This window comes from Lissotriton vulgaris, chromosome 2_1, assembly GCF_964263255.1.
Source record: "Lissotriton vulgaris chromosome 2_1, aLisVul1.2, whole genome shotgun sequence".
In the NCBI taxonomy this organism is placed as follows: Eukaryota; Metazoa; Chordata; class Amphibia; order Caudata; family Salamandridae; genus Lissotriton; species Lissotriton vulgaris.
In genome coordinates this window covers 1,553,340,125-1,553,366,609 of record NC_141687.1, presented here as the reverse complement: position 1 = coordinate 1,553,366,609, position 26,485 = coordinate 1,553,340,125, and the positions used below count along the sequence as shown (strand labels likewise).

The following is a 26,485-nucleotide window of genomic DNA, read 5'->3' as shown; positions in this document are numbered from 1 at the left end:
GTTGGTCCTTGAATCCATGCATGATGGCTTGGATTCAAGGCATAAACAGTAAGGGGGGGGAAGGAAAAAGACAAAACTTCATGTTCTGCAGTAGGAATATAGTACATTCAACTAGCAGTACATAATCCAAGGCCCGTTTTCCAGTGGCTGCTTTCAACAAATATATCTTGCTTTTCCTTCAACAATCTGTGCAACTGAATTTAGTAGAGAAGCATGTGTGGCCTCCAATCGTTTTTTGTGACAAATGGTCTGATGTGAGGACATTTCTTTTTACTTGAGCTATTCATAAGAAACACAAACATCTTGTGACTAGTATGTAAGGTCTTAGAAAGAATCATTCATGGTAAACTTCAAATGATTTTCAATAGCATAAATAGGTACTTAATAACTACCACATGTGTAAATCTGGGAAACATAAGAAGAAAACCGATGAAAACTCTTCTATTAAAATATAACTAAATATAGTATAGTCTATCAAAAGACAAGAAAGCACACAGAAGCCAAAGTTTTCTTAAGTAAAGACAAGATTCCATTTAAAAACTATTTTTGTATGCCTGCCACAATTACCTTAGCAGGTGAACGTTGTTTCCGTTTCTTCTTTTTCTGCAAATCAACTGGTTCAAGCAGCATTTGATTTCTCTCGGCTTCCTGTTGTTCAGCATCTTCCGAGAACTTAAACTCTTGTTTAACGCGTATCTAGGGCGACAAATGACAATTTAAAAAATGTTCAAACCATTTTTTTTGTGCAATTTCATAATTACTAAAATACAGTCAGTAAGTAAGTAAATTTATTATGTTTGATTAATTAAAACCTTGCATATAGCACATAACAATAAAATCAAGGTTACAATAAATGAGGAGTTTACAAGACTAAAATAACTATATTAAAAAAAATCAATTGTGCAATTAATACTCAGTCACTGAAAAGTCAGTTTGATAAAATATATCACTTTGAACTGATGAGAAGCATCTGTGCGGCATGAGACAGCTGTCTGATGGCCATGCTTGCAATTTGCAGTACCAATTTAGGAAGCCATGAGATACCTTTACTAGGCAAGATCTTGAAGAGCCAGGGCTGTTGAGCGGATCTAGTCAATGACAACTGAGGATGCATTTTTCAGCCTTTTTTCTGTTAGTTCGAAGAATTTTACACGACGGCAATTGAGCTGTACTAAAGTTGGATTAAAGCACAGCATCACCGCCTGCCTGCAAGACCTGACGCTGTGCAGATTAAAGAATGGTTTCAACAAGGAGATCTGTATGTCCTTTAAGTTCTTGCAAATACATATAATATGGATAAGATTCTCTGTGCCGCAGGTGCACAGACGACAAGACTGTTCGCCTCCCTTTCTTTCCCAAGGCGGTAGAAATGGGTTAATCAGGCCAACTCCCAGCCGAAGTCTTAAGAACATTTACTTGGTGGCATTCTTTGTATGTGCCATAAGGTAGGGTTGGGTTTGAGGACTTCATAGTTATTAAGCACAGCCCAACTGTGAGCACTTTTGGCAATGTTTTCTTGTCCTCTATTGATGATATTAACCTTGTTGTCTTTGTTACTAATTTAATAAAATACAGTCAGTAAGGTGAAAGATCTAATGTATTACGCCAGTTGCAGCCCTATGATCTGGCATGCTAAACCACAATTGATGCAAATGGTGAAGAAATGGTTATTCAGCATTTAGATTTTCCACAAATCACACCAGAATCAAAACAGAACTAGCTAAAAACTGACCTGCTTTATTTTGATCTGTATGACTACTTTACAACAACCTTCTTGCTCCTGCTTCCTCTGATATTTTGTGTAGTGTTTCACATTTTCACAATCCACCTATTACTTAACTTAAATTATAGTGGTGATGGGAAAGTTGCACAGCCTCGAAAGTACGTGTTCTTCCTTGTACGAGTTTGAGTGCAGAATGTTTATGTATGTTTGGGGGCTCCGACAGGTGACAGAGCCGTCCTACTCTGTTGACTCGTAAACTGAAAAGTTGTGTGCACGGTCACAGTAAGCGCATCCCTGCTTTTGGGCACACCATCGGTTCTAACAGATAGACTCCGTTAATAGTTGATGTTTGATGTTTCTTTATTTCATTTATATTTGATAGATATTCATTTCATATCCATTCTATCCTTGTTTAAATATATTCTTCCATGTTTATGTTCACAAATTCTTTTTAAACGCTCCAATGCATTTCGGGCCGACTAGCCCTTTATCCGGGAGCACTACAAACAGAAATAAACAAAATATCCCATGTAACATGTCACTTAAAGGTATACAGTCTAACATTTATACATAGCGGTTAGTTTATCAACTGTACATGCATTGTGTGCAACGTGTGATGTGTGGGTAGCATGCTTTAACCCCTTCAGCGCGGCGTGAATTTTCGCGCTGTGCTAAAGGTTCTAATGAGCCTATCGGCTCATGACGGAACGGTTCCGTCATGAGCACAGCTCAACCGACGCTCGTGACGGAACCGTTCCGTCATGAGCATGGAAGGGGTTAAAAAAAGTGTATCGCGTAAAAAGTGAGGCCGGCGTGATAGCGATAAAGTACACATAGACTTACTCAAGCTCAAACGTGATGGGTTGATGAGTCCTGAGTGGAAATAATAATGAACTGGTATAAATACAGGTGTACCCTCAATGCGGGGTTACACTCAGAGTTGTAATAGTCAACATGATATGACTTACTTGGCAAAAATGCTTCGTGTTTCGACAGCGTATCAAAAAATCAGTCTCCAGCGGGAATCGCGGTACGGGTGTTGGTGATGCCGGAAGTGTAAGTATAACTCATGTGATGCGGTCACGTGATCAGCGGTTCGAATCTCAAAAATAGAAATAATAGACGGACTATGGTTCCCAGGTGTCATATTGGGTGTGGGTGTGTATACTATGAACCTGCTATGCAAAACAACTCAACCTAACATACCTAAAACGTATAGTGTAGAATAAATAATGCTAATATAAACAGTTATAGACTGCAATAAAGCAGTAGGCAGCAAAGACATAATTAGTCAGAATACCATACATGTGGTTAAATAAAATACATGTGGTTAAATAAAACAACTAAACTCTGTCCGGTCATTTAGCCCGAAGGGCTTTATTGATTGTAAACAGTATATCCAAGCTATTTCACGTTGGAGTAAAGTTCTGTTATTGTCTCTTCCCTCACATTTTTCAATGATTTCAAGAACCAGGAATTTCAACTGTGCGATGTTGTGGTGTTGTTCTAGAAAATGTGCCGCAATGTTAGATTTCATATTTTTTGTGCGTATATTTGATTTATGTTCATTCAGACACGTTTTTATTTTTCTTTCTGTTTTTCCGATGTAAATTTTCGCACAAGGACATTTTAGAAGGTATATTAGATTGTCTGAATCGCATGTGGCATTTACATGAAGTTTGATGGTTTGGCCTCTCATCCGGTGTGTAATAGAATTACCTTTAATAACATTATTGCAGCTGTTGCAATTCAAACATGGAAGAGTTCCTCTTGTTTTTTCTTTGGTGGGATTTTTTTTATAGTATTTCTATGTTGTTGCTTCTTGTGTATGCAAAGATGGGTGGTTGACTGAAGATGTTGTTGAACTCTGTTTCAGAAGAAAGGATTGTCCAATGTCGCATGATGATTTTTCTGTATGTAGAGCTTGCTGTGGAGAATTTTGATACCAGGACAATTCTGTCATCTTTGGTTTTTGTGGTTCTTTAACTTAAATTATCACAGACGAAAACAAAAACTGCTACATTTCATTTTGGTAGTTTTCCTATTGAAGCTTTCATCTCATCAAGATGCAGACAGTTCAATAGAAAAACTCAGTGTTGCACAAAACAGACATTTTCAAATATGCTTTTCATTCAAATCTTTAATGGAGGTGAAAGAGAAAATCACATATTTTCTTCGGTATCAGCAGCCTGCTTTTAAAAAGTAAATTGCACTGGATATTCAGCCATTTTCAAAGTTGGTAGAACATTTCAACTGTCAAGGAAGCAATGCCCCAACTGTAGCCGAACTCTAGCATACCTTTTTTTCATGGATTCTCCATACCATTCATAGAGGAAGCCTGGTTGCCCAGTTGTGCACACAGAAGGCATGTGAAACTTACCCATTCAAGTGCCGAACCCTTTTAGCAGTTTTAATGTATTGATTCAGTCATTATGGCTCTACGTTCTCACAAATCAGCAAGAGTTCATGAGGTTTACTTTCCACATTTAATGTACATTTCTGCCCAAATTAATCTGCATTTTTTCTGCACCATCAAAGCAGGGATCTTTGAACTTACTTCGTATTCTTCATTTTACAAGGTCTTATTGAAAAGATCGCAGTATGGCTTTTTTATCTATGTAGAATTAGAAGCATTTATAAAGCAAGTGTAAATCTCCTTTTATATTGGCAATCAAATGAACCCATATTCCTTCTTTCACATGCTAGTTACAGTTTTTCTCTAATAAAACATCTGATGGAATAATCCATATTTTTTTTCTCTTTCAACAACCAAGTCAAACGTGTTACCTCTTGTGTGTTAAGCATGTGCTTGTCAAGTCCTTAGCACCGCTTTTCAGGTGCTAACCACGAGTTTAGCACGTCCTAGCACTCCACCTTAGGGAAAGCACTGGTGCTCCACTCTCAGTGCCCCACCCCCTCATGGGAATGACATCAGAAGGGTTTCAGCTGCCACCCCCTCCCTTGGCAAGGTCTTGATGTCAGTGCGAGTACAGAGCACCGACTTCACAAAACTGGTCGGAGAAGAGCTGGAAGCAATTTCGAATCTCCAAGTAGGATTTAAATCTAGTAAAATTTGCTAGGTCGTGAGACCACAAGAGAAGAGACACACTGGGGGGAAAGTAGACGCTTCTCATTCCCCAGTGTCTCTTTTGAGCATTCCTGCTATGGGATCATAGGTGGGACCACGATTCCTCAGTAGGAATGTCCCATTGGACCACAACTCTATTTTTGTTTGTGGCGGAAGTAGCCCTTTAGTTAAGGTTGCACTCCCCAAGGGGCATACATTTGTTTTGGTATCTAATCTAGAGGCAGATCATTGGTTTTTTTAGGCTGATCTACCCCCACGTAACCCCACTAGAACAATAGGGATATCTGTGTTTGTGGGGAGAGTGGCCCCCTGGCAAGGGAAATATGTTTCTTTTGGTTTCTCACCCCCACCTCCCCAGGAAAAGACAAGCCATTTCTTTCAGGTAGTTCAGCCCCTTTTGGAGTCAGAAGTAGGAGGGGGCAGAATGCCTACTAGACTATCAGGTCGTTTTTAGTGGCCAGGAGGAGCAGCATGTGTTTCCAACTCATGCGTATAATATCTAGGGGCATGGCTTTCAGGGCGGAATGCAGCTCTAGGTCTCAAGTGAGGGGCGGATATTATTATTAACTCACTAGGGATTGTGATGGGCAGTGTGTTTTCACAGCCTGATTCTTTGTGCTTGATTTGTTTATGATCTACTTGCTTTTCAAATGTAGTCGTTTTGACTGTTAATACACTGACACCATTCCCAGAATGGAAATTGAGCAGTGTAGAGTAGGTGGAGCACCTTTGAACAAAGGCAAAGGCTTGAGGCAGGTCATGTGTAACCCATGCTTAGCCAATCGGAGCTGCACTGCTGTTTTTTTCTCCAAAAAGTGGGAGGAAGGGTTGTGTATCTCAGCAGCTTCCAGGTTCATTTTCAACTTTCTTTCTGATGTGCGAGGTACTTCTTGCATAGCTGCCGAGTTTTCCAGCTCCATTTGTGATGTGCTGCTGAAGTCCTGGTTCACTATTTTTTGAGTATAGAATGTGTGAAGATCCTAAACGTTAAAGGTAAACTGGAGATGTTCCATCATGCAATACTCACAGAATGTGACAGGGCTAACTGCTCCACCCTCTAAAAATAGAACATATCAATCTTTTGATATTTTAAATGATACTTGAACTCGAATGTAAAAAACATTCTTTAAACTTAAAACACATTACCATTCCCCTTCCTTAACTGCTGAAGACAATATCATAACATCGCAATGATTGCTAAATTTACAGTGTGTAACTACAAGGACCATCCAACATAGACCACTATTGGGACAGAGAATGACCACATAATAGTAGGTTGGGCCAAACTAATGAGATATAAGTGACAATGATTCACAAGACATTAGCAACACTGAGTGCATTTTCATGAACCACTAATACAAGCATGTATGAGTTCTTTACAATGCACAATGTATTTGTAGATTGGAGAACAAAAGATCCGTCTGGTCTGCCTTTTTTAGGATGACTGAGACAGATTGCAATAATGATAACAAGTATTGTCAAGAGTGTTTGACAATGCACACTGAATGTGCTTTTGCAATGAATCAGAGTGATCACAGTGAAGCAACTACATGGAAATTCATATGCATTTATCATAATGTTGCATTTGTTTTCTATATCACAGTGACTGACATGGGAATTTTAGTGTGTTTTCTATATTTGCATGAATGTTTGTATGCATGAAAAAAGGAATCAATGAATAAGAAATAACCACAAATAGATGTTTTCACAACCATAGGCATCGGCTTGATCCGGAAGAATGCTGTATGACCCATACAGGTAGAAATGATGGGCCACAACTTGTAAACCTAAAGATGCAGGAGCACGAAGAGACTCAAGGAGTCCTATTATGGTTTAACATTGTAGATGGACCTAAACCCCTTCAGCGCTGCGCGAATTTTCGCGCTGTGCTGAAGGTTCTAATGAGCCTATCGGCTCATGACGGAACGGTTCCGTCATGAGCACAGCTCAACCGACGCTCATGACGGAACCGTTCCGTCATGAGCATGGAAGGGGTTAAAATTAAAAAGAAACAAGTGATAGGGCATTCCTAGAGTCAATTTTAACCTTTTTTTTATGTACAATCCCTGGGTAAAAAAACATGTCAAGAGCTCCCTGAGCAAAGGGTGTGCCCATCCGGATGTATTTACATTCTGGACCAGGACTCCATGATGAAGCATTCCACAATGATGATTTGGGTTAGAGTCCTTTTCCAAAAGATGACCCACTCTCTCGTGGGATATGGGCCCACGAAGTGGCGACAAAATCTAAAAACAGTGATAACCACTGGTTGTGACAAAATATCAGATTATTTTTCCCCCGCAGTAGGCTTCCGCTCTTATAACACAACATAAGTCTTTAAGGATCCCTAGTGAAACAAATGCAGAGTCAACTTCTTGAACCAGAAATAGGGCATTTGTGCTGCAGTATAAGGCTTGATTTGTGTAGAAGGCAGCACATCAGCGGAGCAAGATGGCGCCCGAGTGACACACCCCGTCTCCTGGCACTCCCCTTTCGCCTCTCTAGCCCGTTCTGATTGGGGTTTCGTCAGAGTATGTTCGGTAGAGCCAGCATTGGATGTAGGACGATGACAAAGGAAACGCGCTCAAAGACACAGTAGCCGGAGTGTGCTGAACGATTCTGTGCTCACTGCGGTGATCAAAGTGGTGCAGAGCTTTGCCCGGCTTGCTAGGCTTTTCTTGCCAACACTGGTGATATGCTGGTCATGTAAGATGCCAGGCCAGGGATTTAAAAGATCTGCGACTGCAAACCTGACTACCGCCCTACTCCGATTTCTACACGTCGCTAACCTGGTAAGGAGCAGGAGGGTGAGGGGACAAGACAATCATTAAGGCTAAAGCTGAGTTCAGGAGGCAAGCTCCAAAGAAAACATTACAACGGCCAGTCAGGGGCTCACTACACTGTGATCCAGGGCTTTCCAAGCCTCTGATCACAAATTCGTTTTCCACTACCAGTACAAGAGGGTCAAAGACTGAGGGTGCGGCAGTGAGCTCGGCTAGAATGGAGCCTGCAATAATGGGAGGACGGAGAGAAACAGACCATATCAGAGGTAAAGAGCTGGTGCTGTTCCTAGTTGTAGCGATTGGGGAAGGAATGGAGGCAGTTCTGAGTGAGAATATTAACGCTCCAGAAAACTATATGCTCGCAGGAGGGGCACAGACTGGTACCTTTAACAAAACACAGTATGTGGCTTCGGCAGTGGAATCAGCAGAGGAAGCGACCCCTTCCCTCATAGGGAATAAGGAACTAAAGAGTAATAGAAGTAACTAGGTTTCAAACGATCTGGGTTGTCCGATGGCTATAGTCCGGGCCAAAAGGGGGAGTAATGGGACAAATGACTTAGTTGCATCCCCTGAGGTAGAAGATAATTTTTTTCATTGACGGACGATTCGGATATATCTAACCTCTGCTGCACTTCACCATCATCTTTAGATGATCTAGCCTCTGACCCTTGTATTAGTAGTGTGCCGGACGAGGTAGCTGACTTTAGCCCAAAGCAGATTGTCAGTAAAAATAAGAAAAGAAAGAAGAACTCTAGCGAGGGCATGGACGGGAGCAGTGATGGAACTTCATGGAGAAACTGAGATGGGGTTACGCTACTACCCAGCAGGTATATACAGAGGAAAAAACGGAAAAGGAGCAAAATGTGGGTGATAAAGCCTCGGAGTCTGCAACCAGGCAGTTTGGCACAGTAAAGGAGACACTAGCAGTCATTTTTCATTCCATTAAGCAACTGCAGGAAGAATCCTGGAGTGAAAGCTGGCATACTTGTCTGGCTACAAAAAAACTGCAGGGAGAAGTAAGAAAGGAAAACAAAACCTGCTCAGACATCGCAGAAAGGATCACAATGGTGTAGGGACTGACAGATTCTGGAGACTGAGATTAATGCATTAAAAACTCGTAAGTCATCACAAGAAGCAATGATGTTGGATGTGTTATGGAAGATAGAACATCAAGAAAATAGACAACTCAGGCACAATTTAAGATTCTTGGGGATTCAGGAAAGGGTGGATGGGAAGGATACGAGAGCTTTTATGGTGACTCTCTTGAAAAGAGCATTTCCAGAACAGAGAAATTGGAATTGGGAGGTGGAGATGCAACATGCTCATCAATTTCCTCTAATGATGCAGAAACACCAGTCTAATGTACAAGGCAGGCTCCGTGCTATTCTTGTATATTTTGGGAACTTTTTGTTATGATAAGTAATCTCTGATTTGGCCTGTCCCAATGCAAAAAGAGAGCATGAGAGAGTAACCTTTTTTGCTAGGCCGCATTTTGCACATTGGTGCTGAAGTATATTTGCAAAGTCCTGCAAGGTTAAAAATTGTATTTAATGGGCGTACTTGAAGTTTTACTTCTTGCTTACAAGCCCAGGAATATTTAAAAGAGCTTGTGGGAGGGCCCGGCACTACCTCTGGTTAATAGAGTTGTAGGGTACACAAGGCTTTAGTCATACCCTTGTTCTCCTTCTCTCCTTGGGGTTGGCTGAATAACAAGGTTGTTTTAATAGGAGGTGGTGGGGTTTAGATGTCTGTGTATTGGGCAAAAGTTGTATTAATGTTTGTTTTCTCTTGTATAAAGAGGTTTGCATTTGGTGATTGGAGCTGGAGGGGGCCGGAGGCAGGGGTGTCTCTTTGGTGTCATCAATCGGGCATGGGGCCTGGCTGCTCATTTTATTGGGGGGGGAGGGGGGGGGGGGGGAGAGTTGCTTCACATAAAGGTGGACAAAAGCAGATGAGATTTGATCTAAAGGGGACAAGGCGGTCATTTGTAGGGCCTCCCTGTCATGTGTCTGTGAGATTCATGAAGAAAGAGTGTACCCTGTTGGGTTTGTTTAAAGTTGGTTATGTGTAAGCTAAGAATCGCAATGATTAATATTTGTGGTTTTATTGATGGTGGAAAAAGACAGAGTTGCATTGGTGCTTCACATTTTGCATGCTGGTATAACATGCCTTCAAGTGACTCACATTGAAGGGTCACGACGACAGTTGCTTTATTCCCGGAGGTTTAAGGTTATTGGGGAGGCAATTTTAGCTCGCCACTCATGTACTCAATTTAAACAAGTACAGGTAGACAATAATGGTAGGTAGGTTATTGCAGAATTCTAATCTGCTATGAAAAGGTTTACTATATGCTCTATTTATGGGCATATTGCAGACAAACCTAGGTTATTCGACTGGCTCTCTAAGTAGTTGGCACTGTGGCCTTTACTGATTATTCTGTGAGGGGGTCTGAACATTAACCTGCCTGGGAATTGGTCTTGGGAGGGCCATTACGTATATACTGGGAGGAAACCTAAAGTGCTTCAGCCTTTGAGGGGGGGATTGTCAAAATCACTGCCTCATGGATGTGTGGCAGGCAAGGGTAGGCGAAGCTCGCGGAGTTGCACTGTGCAAAATTCCGTGGAGTTGCATAAAAGCAGTGGAATTCCATGGAATTTCGCAAACTGGCAGAGTTTCTCCACTCTACGACACCCACTACTAAACATGCTTGAAATCTTACCCAGCGCATGACTTTCAAGCAGATAACTCAATCTTTAGAAGAGGAACACTATTGATTATTGAAAAGGAATGGAGAATATTACACCATGGTTCCAATCGCCACGTTTTTTTAACCAAAAGGTTGAAATCTTACTCCGCAGACAGCCTATAAAGTCTCCTTCAGTGTGTTCATGCATCAGCTCTCGGCCCCATGTTAGCGGAACAGTGCCTGGGGGTGGAGATGGGACAATGTTTCACTAATGAAGGATTTCCTATTGGTGCTTCGTCTTATCTGCTGCTGCTGCGTCTGTCAGCAAGCGTAGCCAGTTGGCGCCACTGGGGTGGTTAACTCTGCCCACTCACGTTCGGAGCACTCTAAGAGGAAGTGATTACGCAGCGTGTCAAGCCTCAATCTAGACAAGCATCGCCATGGTGATAGTTGTCTAGATCGAGGCTTGACACGCAGCGTTCAATTAGCGCTGCCATCTTCCGCCACAGCTGGAGGCCCCTGCCCTTCACTCATCCAACCTAACCACCCCTGCACACAGCAGGCCCCATCCACCCTCCCAACGTCGTGACACGACTTCGGCCTGGGAGTATCTGAAGTCTGAACCCGGCCCCAGGGGTGACAACACAGCCAGGTGCATTGGCTCGCAAAATTGTCCTGGGTTCAGGAGACTAGGTCACTTTGTTCAGTTACAAGTTTTTCTATCATCTAAAGGATTGGATTACAACTCTTCTTTTAAGATTCACAGACCTCTTTACATGCGGCCATAGCATACAGTGAAACGCTGTATTTCTTGACAGAAGATCGAACCCGGAAAAAAACAACAATTAACAAGCTGATTTTGTTTTCCTGTAGATGATCTATTCAGAAGTTCAGCAAAACCCAAGTCAATTTTATGATTTTTTTCCTGACTACTCTTTGCAGACAGTAATGGTGGGTGAAGGTAAACTCTGCTACGCTGCGTAGACAGAGTTTTTATCAAACGCCGCCCTCAAAGCGGAGTCCAAAGTGACAAAAACTCTGAACTCCGCGAGTGGAGTTTACCGCCCAGATTTAGTGGCAGGTCAGGAGACCTACTGAACACAGGTTTACTTATTATTCAGTTCCTCATTAATATCATGCCTGGTTGGACATTTCCACAGGTAATGTCTGAGTGGAGGATTAGACAGAAAAAGAGCCGAGTGGAGATTTGAAAGTGCTTTCTTAGTTAATGAAGAGTATCGTGTGCATATGAATAAGTGGATACCAACCTTTTTAAAAGAAAATGTAGGGGGCAACACATTAGGGGCAGTTTGGTACTCACGGGAGGCAGGGATACGTGGGGAGACTGCAATCTATGCTGAATGGAGGGAAGAAAGAGAAGCAAAGATGAGCGATCTGTAGGCAGTTTTAGCTTTGGAGGGAGAGAAATTAGTTATGGTTACTTGGCAGGGAGTTGAGGTAGAGGAAGTACAATTAGGGGTAGCCATTGCAAAAGCTGCAATCGTTGATAGCTGTAAAAAAGTTAGGGATATACTTATTGTTTGGAAGGAAAAAGCATATGAATGCAGCTAACAAGAACAAGAATAAAAACCGTAAAAAGAGAGGTACAGGAGATAAGAGAGCCAATGCTAGGGATGGTCGGATCCCGCTAGTATTAGGGCAGCATTTCAAAGGTACAATCAAGATCTTTATATGGATAGTGCCAAGAAAGATGAATCTGATATACTTTGATATTTGAATACAATTCCCCATGACAAATCAGGTGAAGTAGAGCAGGGAACTCTAGAGGGGCCCCGAATGTGGTAGGAAATTTTGTTGGCTTTTGCTTGTCTTCCATCGGGGAAAAAGTCTGGTACCAAAGATCTACTAAAAAATCTTGGAAACTGGTCTGTCTCAAGTAATAGTGAAGGTGGTTTCAGAAAGACAACACAGGTTTTTTTACCGGGAGGGGGACAACAGACCTCACCCGGTGGGTAATAACTCTTTTTGATGCTGCCCATGTGGCAGGGGACCCTATGGTTTTGATTCTGCTAGACGCAGAGAAAGCCTTCAATAAGGTCTCCTGGCAAGATTTGAGGGTAGCAATGCAGAGAGTAGGCATCAGACCAGGATATTGTATGGCCGCTAAGGCGTTGTATAATAATCCAGTGGCAGGAGATCTATCAGTCTTTCGGGATTTAGAGGGGGACAATGCAATTCTTCTGATGCAGTTTCAGGAATGGAATATAAAGGCCATGGAATACTCTGACAATATAGCAATAGTGACCCCTGACCCAATAGTGGCGCTTAAAATGGTAGAGGAGGAGGAGGATGCCAGATTTGGGAACATGTCAGGATATTTATTAAATCATGATAAGATAATAATTGTGAGTAATGATAATATCTCCATGTCGGATGTTTGGGTTGTAAAATGCATAGTATATTTATGATTTAGTATCTTGTCTGATATTGATGAAATAGTGAAGGATAATTTCGACCCCCTTGTTGGGAAGGTCAAAAAGGATCTGAGCAGGTTAAATAATCTGCATTTATCCATCGTGTTGAGATGCAATATTATGAAAATTACTATGTTCCTGAAGATTCTTTATCTTTTCAGAGCTACACCGTTAGAAATCAAGAGTCAGCGGCTTAAGAAATTAGAGGATATTATCTCTTGTTTCTTTAGGTCTATGTGAAACTTAGAAGAGCCCTGAAATTTCTTATGTGGCCACGGTAGAGAGGTGGGTGGGCTCGTCCTAATTTTAACCTGTATTATTGGCTACCACTCTGTAACATAGTTGTATTTTGCTACAGGAGATGAGGGTGGGGGATGTTGGGGACGCATTTCCACCTCCTTCAAATTGTAAAATCGGTGCTGAAGCCTAGGGGAAACTGTGGCGGCAGTTTGAGTTTAGCTATTTTAAAAGAGTGCATTTTAAGACTCTACAATGTTCTTTCAAGGTTGGTCAGCTGCTCGCCAGATGATGGCGATTGGTCGATTTAATTTTTATATGGCCATTTAGAAGAATAGGAATTTGCCAGATTTTTTTGGGGATCAATATATCTCTCATTGAAATACCATTGGGCTTAGCAGGTTGGGGCATTTTTCTTTCTTTTGTTGGGATTGTTTCTTTTGAAGAAGTTACAAAGTCGGTTTTAAGGTTGGCCAAAGAGACTTTAACTATCTTCAAGCTTGGGACTTTTGAGGCAGAAGGGTTAGGTCCAACGGGTTTTACAGAGTGGACTTGTTGGATTTACTTATTGGTAAACAAGATTGTGTAATTGTGGTAATTTATCGTTTTCCGATTCCTTTTATGAAAGACGACTTTGATAGACAAGCCCGGAGGTGGCAGGAGAAAATGACAGTACGAGAGAAGCCCTTTTTGAAATCTATCTCACTTGCACAAATTTTTAGCCTTGCCAACTTTTACTGACGGCAAGGCTACAAGTGCAACATTATAAAACCTGTTTTAATCTTTACTAACCCCCTAGCAGGATTGCTAAATGAGGTGATGATAAAGGGACAGGATGTCCTCAGTGTCAGTTGTTTGGTGCTGATGTAGTACATATGTTTGCCACATGTGACCCCTTGTCGATTGTGAAAGAGGATATATGGAGATTTTTTTTCTTATAATTTGAAGTTAAAGGTCACCCTAAGCCCGGCGTGGATTTTAATAGGGGTATAACAAGGGTGTGCTTATCTCAATGACTATTTTTCGACTATGTATCGTCTCTGCCAGCTTAGATTCAAATCCACCAGTAATTCATCAATGGCTGGCTGGGCTGTTGGCAGTACACAACTTGGAAAAGGCAGTATATTCAAGGAGAGGAGAGGTGGGCCCCTTTGACTAAAGGGCTTGAGGCAAGATGAGGGACTGGTTAGCGAGCAGGACTTTGCACCTTGTACTTTAGACTAAATGGGTGCACTTTTTGTCTTCAATGAAATGTAATAGTTTCAATTTAAATTACCCAGTTTTATTATTGTCCCCTTTGACGATCCGCTTGAGGCAATGTTGACTGCAATCTGATGAAAGTATTTGTGAGTGCCACCTTATGTGTAGGGAGGGTGGGAGTTGGTATGGTGGGGCTTGTTTTAATTTTTCTTTTTGAAAATTTTGCAATAAAAATAAAACAAAAAAGTATATCCATTGTGAAAAGTTGCGAGCGTCTGGACAGCTAGTCTGTATTTATATTTCAAAGCAAGTAGTTCATTGCACTGCTCTGCCCCTATGACATTTCTTACAACCATGCTCTTTTGGGTAACATTACGTTTAGAGTAAATTGTGTCACACGCTACAGTGACGACCGTGGACAATTCTTAAAACTACTGCACTCCTGTGCAGAAATCACTAGCGTACAATCGATGATCTTTGTGAAAAAGTGTTCCCGCAGGTTCCCACTACATATTTTCACTGATTTTAAAAGTGCAAGGGCAACCAGGGTGGGACAACCAATAACCTGATAACCACTGGCAGTGATAAAATATCAGTAACTTTTTTCCCCTCCATTGGCTACCTCCTTCATGATCACTTCTGCACTGTGCTAATCGCTTATCTATTAGCACAGTGCAGAAGTGGATTTAGCTCACAATCTTCGACATCCCTTGCCTGACGTAAAGTAGTTTTCAAATAGATTACTCCAGATACCAAGATTATGATTGCACAGTTTCAGCAGTCTGTGATAAACAGTCTTGGTGCTGTGGCGCAAGCTACTGTTCCAGTAAACGGAGTAGTTGAGAATGTGGCTAAAAGGAAAGATGGCCACTTTTCCTGAATACATCCTCCAAAACCCCCAAAATGATTTTCCTTGTGGGAGGTGCAGAGTCTGTGTCCAAAGAGAAATATGAAAAGAATATTGAATGTACTGCCCAGTGTCTCTTATTAATTATGGCCTATATGTGCACACACGTTTTAAACTATACCAAACTCAACTGAAATGTTGGGGGCAACCCGGAGAGTAAAAGGCACCTGAAGAATATGGTCTGTATTGCCATATATTTTATATTTTTACATGTTTTAGTAACAGTTCATGTGCATGCAAAAATAGTTGATTATTCTCATCTACCCAAAGATGGGTTATGAATTGGTAAAAACCTGACATTTTAATGTGCAGTCTGTAGTTGAAAGTTTAATATAATTTTTTTTTTAAAAACAGCAAGTTTTGTGTGTCTAATGTGTTAATTTTTTAAGTGTTTTAAAAATGAAAGTGGCCTGGATCTTAATTTTTTCTTTTTTTTGTAAGACGTTTATTAATGCTCGAAGGTACAGTACACATAGCAAAGCCTACAACCCTGCGGGCCGGCTGCAAATGAACGGTAAATCGTGGGGGTGTGGGCCAACATAAAAAGGGCATGTCACTGCGTCCCTTGTGTCCCCGGTGTGCTAGGACATGGAGAAAATAATCACATTTTCTTAAGCCAAGAAAGGAAATGTCCATAAATGACGCCTTATTTTTTATTTTTTTCTAGAACTGAGCCATGAAATCGGCAAACTAAACAAAACAGTTCGTATCGGTGTGTCCCAATGTTCCTATCGCGGCTTCCCCACTCGAAGTCTGTCCCACAGGCACGGTGTTAGTAGGTACCACCTCTGTACGGTGCGTTGTTTGCCTATGCTGTTACAGTGCAACTGGAGGTCAGAGGTGTGCGCGCGCAAGTGTGCCTGGACTTGGAGTGGGACTGCCCCTGCGGGCCATGGTGTGTCTGCGGTCGCCGGCCTTGTTAGTGGATCATGTGGCATTCAGGTGGAGGAGCCTTGCTGTCGGTGTGGCCATCAGCGTCCACGCCTGCAGTCGCCATCTGTAGTGCCGTCAGCGGCTTCTGCCCACTTCAACACGAGGGGGCAGAGAGGCCACCGTCCGTGAGCAGGGGTCCGATACTACAAACATGTATACATATATGTGATAGTGGGTGTGGGGGGGGGGGGTGGAGTGTGCTTGCGGGGGCGTTGTCAGCAGCTTTGTGCTTGGGGCGCGCTGCTGGGCAATGGCCGCTGATGGGCGCCTGCGCGGGTGTTAGGTCGTATCCGAGGTTTACGCGCTGGCTGTTTCTTGTCTGCGTCAGGGGGGGGGGGGGGGGCGCCGCTTGCGATGATTCCTGCAATACAGCATTAGCCCCTGGTGGCCTGGATCTTAATGGTGATGTCTGGCTGGCGGTGTGATTGTGTGGCAGTTTGCGGACAGTGTGTATATGGCAGTTTACTGGCAGTGTGTGTGGCTGATGGCCAGTAGTATGTGTGTAGTGATTTGCTTGAAGCCATAAATAAATGTTTATATGTAAGTTGGCCGAAGACTGTGTGAGTGGTAGTGTGATTGATGTATCTATCTTGTCTTGTAAGAGTATGAAAATGACGCACAGTTTATTGATGCGCTGGGCCTGCAGCTGGCGTTGTGAATTGGCTTTGTGTGCGTGGACCAGGAAAGACGTGTAAATGGACTATAAAGTGGTTAGTGCCTTGATGTGGCTTTACTTCTCATGAGCTGCGAGTCACAGTTTGAGTATTCTAATATTCAAATTATCTTATAAACAGTGATTTCTACATTTTGATTTATTTTAGATCATTTGTTAATAGCATATGCAATTTCAAAGTTTCAATTGCTCTTGTGCCACATCCAACCAGTGCGTGTCTGTTCTGGAGTAATAAATGGGTGTGCAATAGTAGTTTTGTTGTTTTCTGACCTTCCCTCCCAGCGTGAAATGTATCTTTAGCACTGTAAAAACAAGTATTGGCAAACCCAATAGGTCTGGCTTTGGCCGCCAGCCTTTTGGTAATTCCAGTTTTTGTCATGTTTTTTGCAAAACATTATTATTAGGGAAGCTGATGGGCCCTCAACAATCTAAACACAACCAATGGCTAAAAGCAGAAAATTTGTTATGGTCTCAAAAGTGCACAAATTGCCAAAGTACTCTCTTGAACTTAAGGGTGCTACATACACATAATTCTAGAAAAATCATAAGGTCTTGGCTTACACAGGCTTAAAAAAAGCCAACTGGTCTGCCATTGGCTGACAGTCTCTGGGAAAGAAGGTGAGAAAGAATGAATGAAAGAGGAAGGTGAGAACAAAAGAGGAAGGCAACACAAAAAAGCAAAAATAAATAGAAAAAGTCAAGAAAGAAAGAAGAGAAGCAAGAAGGAAAGGAGGGAGGAAAGAAAGAAAAAGAAAATGAGGAAAGAAAGGAAAGAAAGAAAGATGATGGTAAGAACAACAAGCATTGGCATAGCCAATATGTCTCGCCTTTGGGACCTAATTAATGTTTAGCCAGAGTTATTGATTTTGCCAATGTCTTTCAGCTACGTTGTAAGGCAGTGAGGCTGCTGTACAGCATGTTGAAAAGTTATAATAAAAAAGTGTTAAGCATTTTTATTATCTTATATATAACCAGGAAGACATTATGTACAACTGGACGACCCTATTAAACAAGCATTGGAAATGGAATAGGTTTCCCATTTGCTTGAGTTGCAGGTGTTGGCATTGTAAATGACATTGTTTTTTACCGGTGTATTATGGAGTGTATGTATGGGGTGTGCAGTGTTACTATGTGGGTTGTACTAGTTAGTTGTAACATTAAATGGTGTGGAGTGCATTTGTGTAGTGGAAATATGTGGCATGGTGTGCAGTGAAAATATGTGAATATAACTATGTGGTATTGAGTGTACTGGAATTAAGTGGAGTGGGATTGTGTGTTATGTAGTGTAATTATATGTAATGGTATTTTGTCTTCTGGAGTGGTATGTAGTGGAGTTTAATTATGTGGTGTGCTGTTGAATTTTGTGGTGTGGATTGAATGTATGTCGAGTGTTGTGCAATTGTGTTGTTGAGTTGAATATTGTGGTATGGTGTTGAATCATGTGGTTTGGATTGGAAATGTGTGGAGTTGAATTGTGTTGGGAGGAACTGTGGGGATAATCAACACTAACGTGTGTATGGTCAATGGTGTTTAATAAAAAGATTTATAAAAAAATTACTTGAAAAGCAGCACACCACAGCAGCAACCAGCTTTTAACATAGTGCAAGACCTAGTAACAAATCTTACTCACCCTGCTGCCCCAAACTATTATTTAAATTAACAGCAAGGGAATTCATGAGCCAAATCACTTGACAAGTACTGCACCTAGTGGTTTAACCATTTTACTACAGATTTGAAGGCATGGTACCATAATTGTCAAGTCAATACATGTCACACACCACATCTTCAATGTGCTAGGGCTCAACCAACCAAAATTTACCATGTTATGGTTTGTATACTGTATACATCACTATTAAAAGCAATACTACAAGTCCAGAGCTACCTGAGCGTGTTGCATATAGCATGAACTCTTGTCAGTTCAAAATGGATGTCTTTGGTTGGACAAGAAGCAATATGTTGGCATGTACATGTAATGTCTTGCCTGCCAGGGACCTATGAGTATGGGAGTAGCAGCTCCGATGCATGCCATGGCTTAAGCACAGTTCAGAGATGCATGAAAGCTGATGGTTCGGAGGTGAAGGGGACTCATTAAGGAGGTAAGTGAACTCACTCACCAATTGCAGTATCCACATGACTGTATAATGCTCGGTTTGAATCAGAAGCACCAGTTATCTGCTGGAATCAGTGTCGGCTTGTGGTACCTGTGGCATAAAGAGCACACTTGGAAGCAGCTAAGCAGCCATCCAACTCACAGGGAATCGCTGCTGTGTATACAAATACATAAATTGCCAGAGCCACATGCTCGCGTTGTTTAAAGGCGGGACATTAATTGGAAGTTAATTGCGAGAGGTTAGGAAACGCAAACAAAAATAAAGTACATTTCAGCACTTTTAGTAGCAGGCCACTAGAGGATGTGTAACCAGAAGGGGGCTACAATGCTACAATCTGAACAATGGTGTTTATTTTTCACCCAAAAATGTTCCTTTGATTGCGTGCTGATGAGCGCTCTGGCTGATGATTATTGCACACCCTATTGGTCTAGAATACAGTTAATAGATCTAGGGTAGAGGAGGTCGCACATGCCTTCTTTCTGGTTATTTAAAGCATAAATGTCACTTCTACATGGCGTTGCATTTCTACGGTTTTAGTTGATGCCAACTGTTCTCAGTTATTGGGAAACGGACGAAGAGGTATAACAAACCCACATCACTTCCTGAAAATGATACATTGATGAGGATGTGATTGCAATTACATTTATATAGCGCTTCGAGGAGTTGTTGGCACTAAAGTTGGGAGAGGTCACGAGGCCAAGAGGTGCAAAGGAAGGTTCTATACACATAGAAATTTACATGGGTCCAGGCAGCCCCCGGAGACTTGTGCTGGGTGTTTGTAAGAGAGCATTTTCTTGGAAGGTCCCTTTATACAGCAATACAATGGCCACAGAATACAGAAAGTTGCTATGGGAACTTGGGTGGTGCAGTACTGATGTAAGGATGCACTGCCCAAGACTCAAGATGAATACTTTGAATTTGCATGTAGCCTGTATGGAAACACAATAAAATCGCACCGAAGCGACATTAACATTAGACCAACTAGATGCTCAAGGAGGGGGTCGCACACCACCGGCTCAAGGGGTGCACCTTTGTAAGGCCGAAGCTGTCAAACCCTCAAAGCACGGGAGCCAACATTGCAGAGGGCGCTGCGCATAAATCTACCCCAGTGACACAGAGATGCTGCCCCCGTCCAGGTAACTCCCAGTTACCTGACACACAGCGGCTCAGACGTCCCGGTAACCGCTACCTCCCGCTACCACCAGCACCTGCTCCGCACTGTAGGTCCGTTCGAGGTGGCGGTCACACAGGAACACCCGACCGTCTCCAGAACCCCATCGTTCTCCTGCAGCCATGTTTATTAATAGTGGCGCCTGCAACGCAGGTGGGAGAACCGGCGCTACCTCCATACAGACAGATGGTGGATGGGCGGCACAAGCTGGGTGAGGAGAAGACAGGGCACTAGGTGTCAGACCCAGGGCTATCACAAGCCTGCGATGTCACGCCTTCTGCGCCCACTCACCACAGCCCCTGTCAAGTGACCCAGCGAAAGCGAACGTGCACGTTACCTAGACTCCCATGACTCACTGCACGCTACCTTGTGCTGAAGAGACCAGGGAAAGGATTCAAACGTGAAGTTGTCACGTCACTGGAACTGTTTACAATGCAAGTCAACGCAGGAATTTGGACAAGTAGCTTCTTAGGGCACAAGTCCTAAAACGAGGCTTCAGTGGGACACAAATTCCACGACTGGGCTGCAAAGCCCAGACTGGGAGGAAGGACCAGCACGCTGTGCTTCACAAGAAGAAAAACAAGCAAAAGCGAAAGTACGGCGTGATGCGTGTAACCTGACCCGCCAGGAATGCAGCTGCAACCTGCACGCCACTGCTCGCTCCCGAGATCCAAAGGCCATGGGAGTGAACGTTTACAGAAAAGGCGAGACATGCACCCGTCCTTGGCCATATGCGTGATTTCATTATTGAAAGCCACACGCAAAGGCCAATAGAATCCGTGGGAATTGCCAGACCCACACTGAGAAGTATCGGGGAAGTTTGGAGTGCTCACAAGAAGCCTCCAATAGAGCAGCATATGCGCGCTGCGCTAGGCTCAACCTAAAAAAGGACAGAAAAATTGAGAAAGAAGGAGGGAAATAAGAAAGATAGAGGAGGGAAAGAAATAAAGGACAGAAAGTAGGAATGGCAGAGAGACAGAGTTGCAAAGATAGAGAGCCCCTTCATGTGATTGTATTTAGAATTCATGTGAGCTGGTGGTATCGAGTGAAAAAGCAGAAGTCAGATAAACAAAGGCCACATGAAAAGGAATTCACAAATGCATTGGTAGGAGACAGGAAGAGATAAAGCTGAAAAGCGCCCTGTGCTCTCATGTGGTAGAAAGTGTCCTGCTATCATATCAGACTCTACAAAGGCTACCCTAAAGCAATAACAAAGTAACAACAAAAACACTGGCACAGAAAGAAACTATCTTGTGAGCGGATATGCTTCTGGTGAAAGGGCTAAATGCAATCACTCAAGGTGAAATTAGTTGGTGGCTGAAGTAAGCTGACCCACTGCCTCATGATGTATGCTGTAGAGGGCAGAAACAAAATGGGAATGACACAAGAACTGACAAATGGATGGAGAGGATGAAAGCTGCTTTGTGTAAGAGAATTTTACATGCATTTAGAAAAATCTAAAGGTCTCAGCTAACACCAAACCTAATCAACAAAGAGAAATGCATTCAACAGACCATCCTAAAACAGATAGATGGCAGTTCAGCTTGCGAACACTGTGCTATAGGTTGGTTCGCAACTGGGCTGAAAACAACCCCACGGTAAAGAAAATTCGGCATTTGCCAGAATACGTGCCAACGCTGCGGCCAGGCTGGTCACCGGAATAAAAATAAATAACTACATCACCCGGCCTTGAAGGCTCTGAACTGTCTACCCTAAGAGGCGAGAATACAACTAAATTAGCCTGCATGACACATAAAGCCCTACATAGCAACACCCCCAGCTATTTAGCACAAAAGCTGGAGCGGTCAGGAGGTTGCAGACATTTGCGAAGCTCAACTCACTACTACTAAAATCACAATCCTTCCACAAAAAGAGAAATGGGTGCAGAGCTTTCTCAGGTATCGCACCGAAGATTTGGAACACCCTTCCCCCTGATGTACGCAGAATCTCCTCCTCTACCGCCTTCAAAAAAGGAAGCGGAAATGTTTCTAATGAACAAATTAACATCTTAAAACTTTAACTCTCTGATGGCTTTTTGCCACCGATTATATCCAAACACCAATTTCTAACTCTTTTGTATTGTATGTGATTTCCGATTGTATGTATAATTGTGTGATAACAAGTGCTCTGATATCCAAGTTGGTCATGTTCGCCCTATATAAAACTTTATAAATAAAATAAATAAAATCTGCACTAAATTGCTTTCTGTGATAGCTACATTTTTTCATTTGTTTCTGCATTCTCCAAACAACACCTAGCCTTTCTGAAAACTAAACATTCAGTGAAGTACTGGGTGGTGTTACTTGTGTGAATTCTTTTTCTTACACACAGTGCTTGCAAACATCAAACTTTGGCTAAAACCATGCACTTTTCTCACATTTCTTGGAGAGAAAGCTCTGCAAGCTGCGGGAATCCACAATATTCCTACCATTTACAAGAAAGGCTCCAAAGTTCAACAATTGGACATCAAATTTAGTCTGTCAAAATCTACTATCCTGTGGAGGGCTGTTACCACAAGATTGTGCTCAACTTGGGCCAGCCTGACAAACTTCTTTGTGGAGGCAGATACATCTTTCTACACTGCGGACGCACTCTTGAGTGTTGCGGGGGAGCCGCTGTTGCGGTCAGCCGTAGCGGACCACAAGTCCCACATTACCTGCTGGAGCCCGCACCTGCATCCATTCCCAGCAATTCAAGCGCTTGAAAAGTGTTGCTGTCCCGCGTGGTTTGGGGCTGTTACCACAACATTGTGCTTAATGTGGGCCAGCCTGATGTAGTTCTTTGTGGGGACAGATTCCTTTTTCTACACTGTGGATGCACTCCAAGTGTTGCAGGAGAGCCAAAGCTGCTGACAGCCGCAGGGGACCACAAGTCCCACAATCCCCGCTGGAGCCGGCACCCACCTCCATTCACCGGCAATTCCAAATCTTGCGTCCCATAATTCATAAAAAAATTCAAAAAACGACTGATTATGAATAATTCTCTCTTGTAAAAAATAATGGTTTAAGAAAGGATTTCCTTGGGATCAGATAAAATTTACAAAAAAGTGCTATGTGCTGAGTGGACTGTATTGTTCTGTTATCACAAGGAAATTTTCTGGCAATTGTGCCCCAGGTCCCATTTTTGGGGAAGGCAGTAAAATAATGGAAAATGAGAAGATGGAAGCAAGTTAAAACATACCTCTGCTGTGAATTGTTAACTATTGTATGGTACAGTTTACATCCTAACACCTCATTCCATACTCAGTATCGCCCTACTGTGACCTTGGGAAGATCTACTTTTTTCCTCTTCCAACTGCAGGCTACCAGCATATGCTCTAAAGATTTCTTTTTTTAATACCTTAAGATATCCTCTGGATAGAACCACAGATTCCTCCCAGGCTGGTCCAGGCCGAACAGGGCCTTTCAAAGGTATTTTCTGTTATCTGTAGGATACTCTTCCGCCCTATGGCACAGATATACACTGCGGTTGAAATTGTTTTTGAGTTATAAAAGGTGAGCATCTGGGCAATAGATGTTATGCCTAACTTAGAGGCAAACCTCATCAATCCTTCTTTATTCCTGATCATGTTGGAGACACAAATCTCCCTTTGGTGCTGTCAGTCCAGTTTAGAGGAAAACTGTATCCCCAAATAGCTAAACGTGTTGGTTTTTTGTAGTTTACTCCCTTTAATAAACAAGCATTTGCAATGCAATAGGTATCCCATTCGGAAAGTGTGAGCTATTGGTATTGTAAATGACACATTTTTTTAGTATGTGTTGGCTTTGAAAAAATATAAATTAAAAGCAATGTTATTCACAAAGCCAATAGCTTACACTTTCCTAATGCGAGTCCTATTGGCTATGGCAATGTTTGTTGGTAGAAAGCAAGGACAGTGCTGTTGTGGTGCTGAGTGATGATGTGGTTGGGCTGAGTGATGTGGTTGGGCTGAGTGATGTGGTGGTGCCACCGAGTGATGTGGTGGTGCCCCCGAGTGAACATGGTGGTGCCCCCGAGTGAACATGGTGGTGCCCCCGAGTGATGTGGTGGTGTCCACCAAGTTTTGTGGTGTCCCCGAGTGATGTGGTGGTGTCCCCGAGTGGTGCCCTCGAGTGGTGCCCCCGAGTGATGTGGTGGTGTCCCTGAGTGATGTGGTGGTGTCCCCGAGTGGTGCCCCCGAGTGATGTGGTGGTGCCCCCGAGTGATGTGGTGGTGCCCCCGAGTGATGTGGTGGTGCCCCCGAGTGTTGTGGTGGTGTCCACCAAGTTTTGTGGTGGTGTCCCCGAGTGATGTGGTGGTGTCCCCGAGTGATGTGGTGGTGTCCCCGAGGGATGTGGTGGTGTCCCCGAGGGATGTGGTGGTGTCCCCGAGGGATGTGGTGGTGTCCCCGAGGGATGTGGTGGTGTCCCCGTGGTGGTGTCCCCGAGTGATGGTGGTGTCCCCGAGTGATGTGGTGGTGTCCCCCAAGTGATGTGGTGGTGTCCCCGAGTGATGTGGTGGTGTCCCCCGAGTGATGTGGTGGTGTCCCCCGAGTGATGTGGTGGTGTCCCCCGAGTGATGTGGTGGTGTCCCCCGAGTGATGTGGTGGTGTCCCCGAGTGATGTGGTGGTGCCCCCGAGTGATGTGGTGGTGTCCCTGAGTGATGTGGTGGTGTCCCCGAGTGAGGTCCCCGAGTGGTGTCCCCGAGTGGTGCTCTTGAGTGGTGCCCCTGAGTGATGTGGTGGTGCCCCTGAGTGATGTGGTGGTGTCCCTGAGTGATGTGGTGGTGTCCCTGAGTGATGTGGTGGTGTCCCTGAGTGATGTGGTGGTGTCCCTGAGTGATGTGGTGGTGTCCCTGAGTGATGTAGTGATGTCCCTGAGTGATGTGGTGGTGTCCCGGAGTGATGTGGTGGTGTCCCGGAGTGATGTGGTGGTGTCCCGGAGTGATGTGGTGGTGTCCCGGAGTGATGTGGTGGTGTCCCGGAGTGATGTGGTGGTGTCCCGGAGTGATGTGGTGGTGTCCCCGAGTGATGTGGTGGTGTCCCCGAGTGATGTGGTGTGTGAGGGTGAGGGTGTGTGAGGGTGAGGGTGTGTGAGGGTGAGGGTGTGTGGGGGTTTGAGGGGGTGAGTGAGAGTGAGAGGGTTGTGAGGGTGGGTGAGGGTGTGAGGGTGAGTGAGGGTGTGCCAGGGTGAGTGAGGGGGTGGGAGGGTGAGGGTGACGGGTGTGAGGGGGTGTGAGGGTGTGTGAGGGTGTGAGGGTGACGGGGTGAGGGTGTGTGAGGGTGAGGGGGTGTGAGGGTGAGGGGGTGTGAGGGTGAGGGTCTGAAGTAAATGGTGGCAGGGCAGACATCATAAAACAGAGAAGAGACTGCATGGTGACTGCGTTGGTCCCTTTCAGAATCAGGAGGGCCAGAGTCAGCACAGTCTGCGAGGGATCAACGTGTCTAGAGGCAAAGCATAGTGGATGTAGCAATGCAGCTAGCAAGTCGAGTGCTTTCAAGCTGAGTGTACCTAGAGAGATGACAACACAGCAACAGCATTTGAGGAGGAAGGCTACTGTAAACAAGCACGGTAGGCATTCACTTTCGTCCAGAAACAAGCTCTTGGAATTACTGTGGGGTGGCGGGGGAGCGGCACCCTTAGAAGTCTGATGCCAAGGCACAGACAAATGGTGGTGCGCGATGTGCACGCAGGGGCGGGGAGCGGCAGCCTTTGAAATCGGATGCCGAGGCACAGACAAATGGTGGTGTGTTATGTGGCTGGCTCTGTGCAACCGCATAGATCACATGAACTGTATGCGATCCGCAGCCGTTTTGGTAGACTTTTCTTTTCCACTTACTATAATCTCGCCGGAGCAATGCCCAAGCGCATTGGCTCAGTCGAGACCTAAAAAGGTATGTTGTTTTCCTCCTGCACGACCACAACTCATTGTGAAAGTTTTGGCAATGTTTTTCATACTCCTCTCTCCCATAAACCCTGTAAAATATATATATATTTTTTTAAGTTGAAGGCTTTTTGGAGTACATGGTAAAAAAGTTGTATCGTCGGGAAAAAGAAGTATTGGCACCTGCCGCTTACCAATCCTAGGGTATCTGCACCCAACGCTTGAAGCGTTTCTTCCACATCATTAATGTATAATGAAAAAAGGAGGGGCCCCAATACACCACCTGTCGAACCCCTCTCCATGTACAGAAATCTTCTGTTAGTTCGCCTTGTGTTCCAAATCTAACTTTTGCCTATAGATTTTTGTACAAATGGGCTAAGAATGAAATAATGTCCTTGGGGGCATCCTTTTTATCCAAACATTACCAGAGCTTCCTGTGATCAACTAAACCGAAGGCACAACTAAGATCAAGTAAACAAATATAGGGTGATCCGTCCATGGCTTGGGTATACTTCCCCATTAATATAGTCAAGTTGAGCAACTGCTCAAGAGACCCCAGGCCTTTCCTAAACCGATACTAGGCACTAGAGAGAATCTCGTTTTCTTCAGCCTGTACTTCCAATTTCTCTAGTAAGGCTCTTTCCAACAGTTTGCCGGAAGAGTCCAGCATTGAGATGGGCCAATAACATTTTGGAT

The 26,485-nt window shown here is 43.6% G+C and overlaps 1 protein-coding gene across 1 annotated transcript in view; it reads right to left on the bottom strand.

The window, feature by feature from the left end:
• ZNF148 (zinc finger protein 148) overlaps positions 1-26,485 on the bottom strand; it is a 205,229-nt gene that overhangs the window by 139,783 nt on the left and 38,961 nt on the right. Inside the window, exon 3 of the mRNA XM_086957436.1 lies at positions 568-696. Within this exon, the coding sequence (XP_086813562.1) occupies positions 568-696 (129 nt within the window). The remainder of the gene's footprint in view (positions 1-567; positions 697-26,485) is intronic.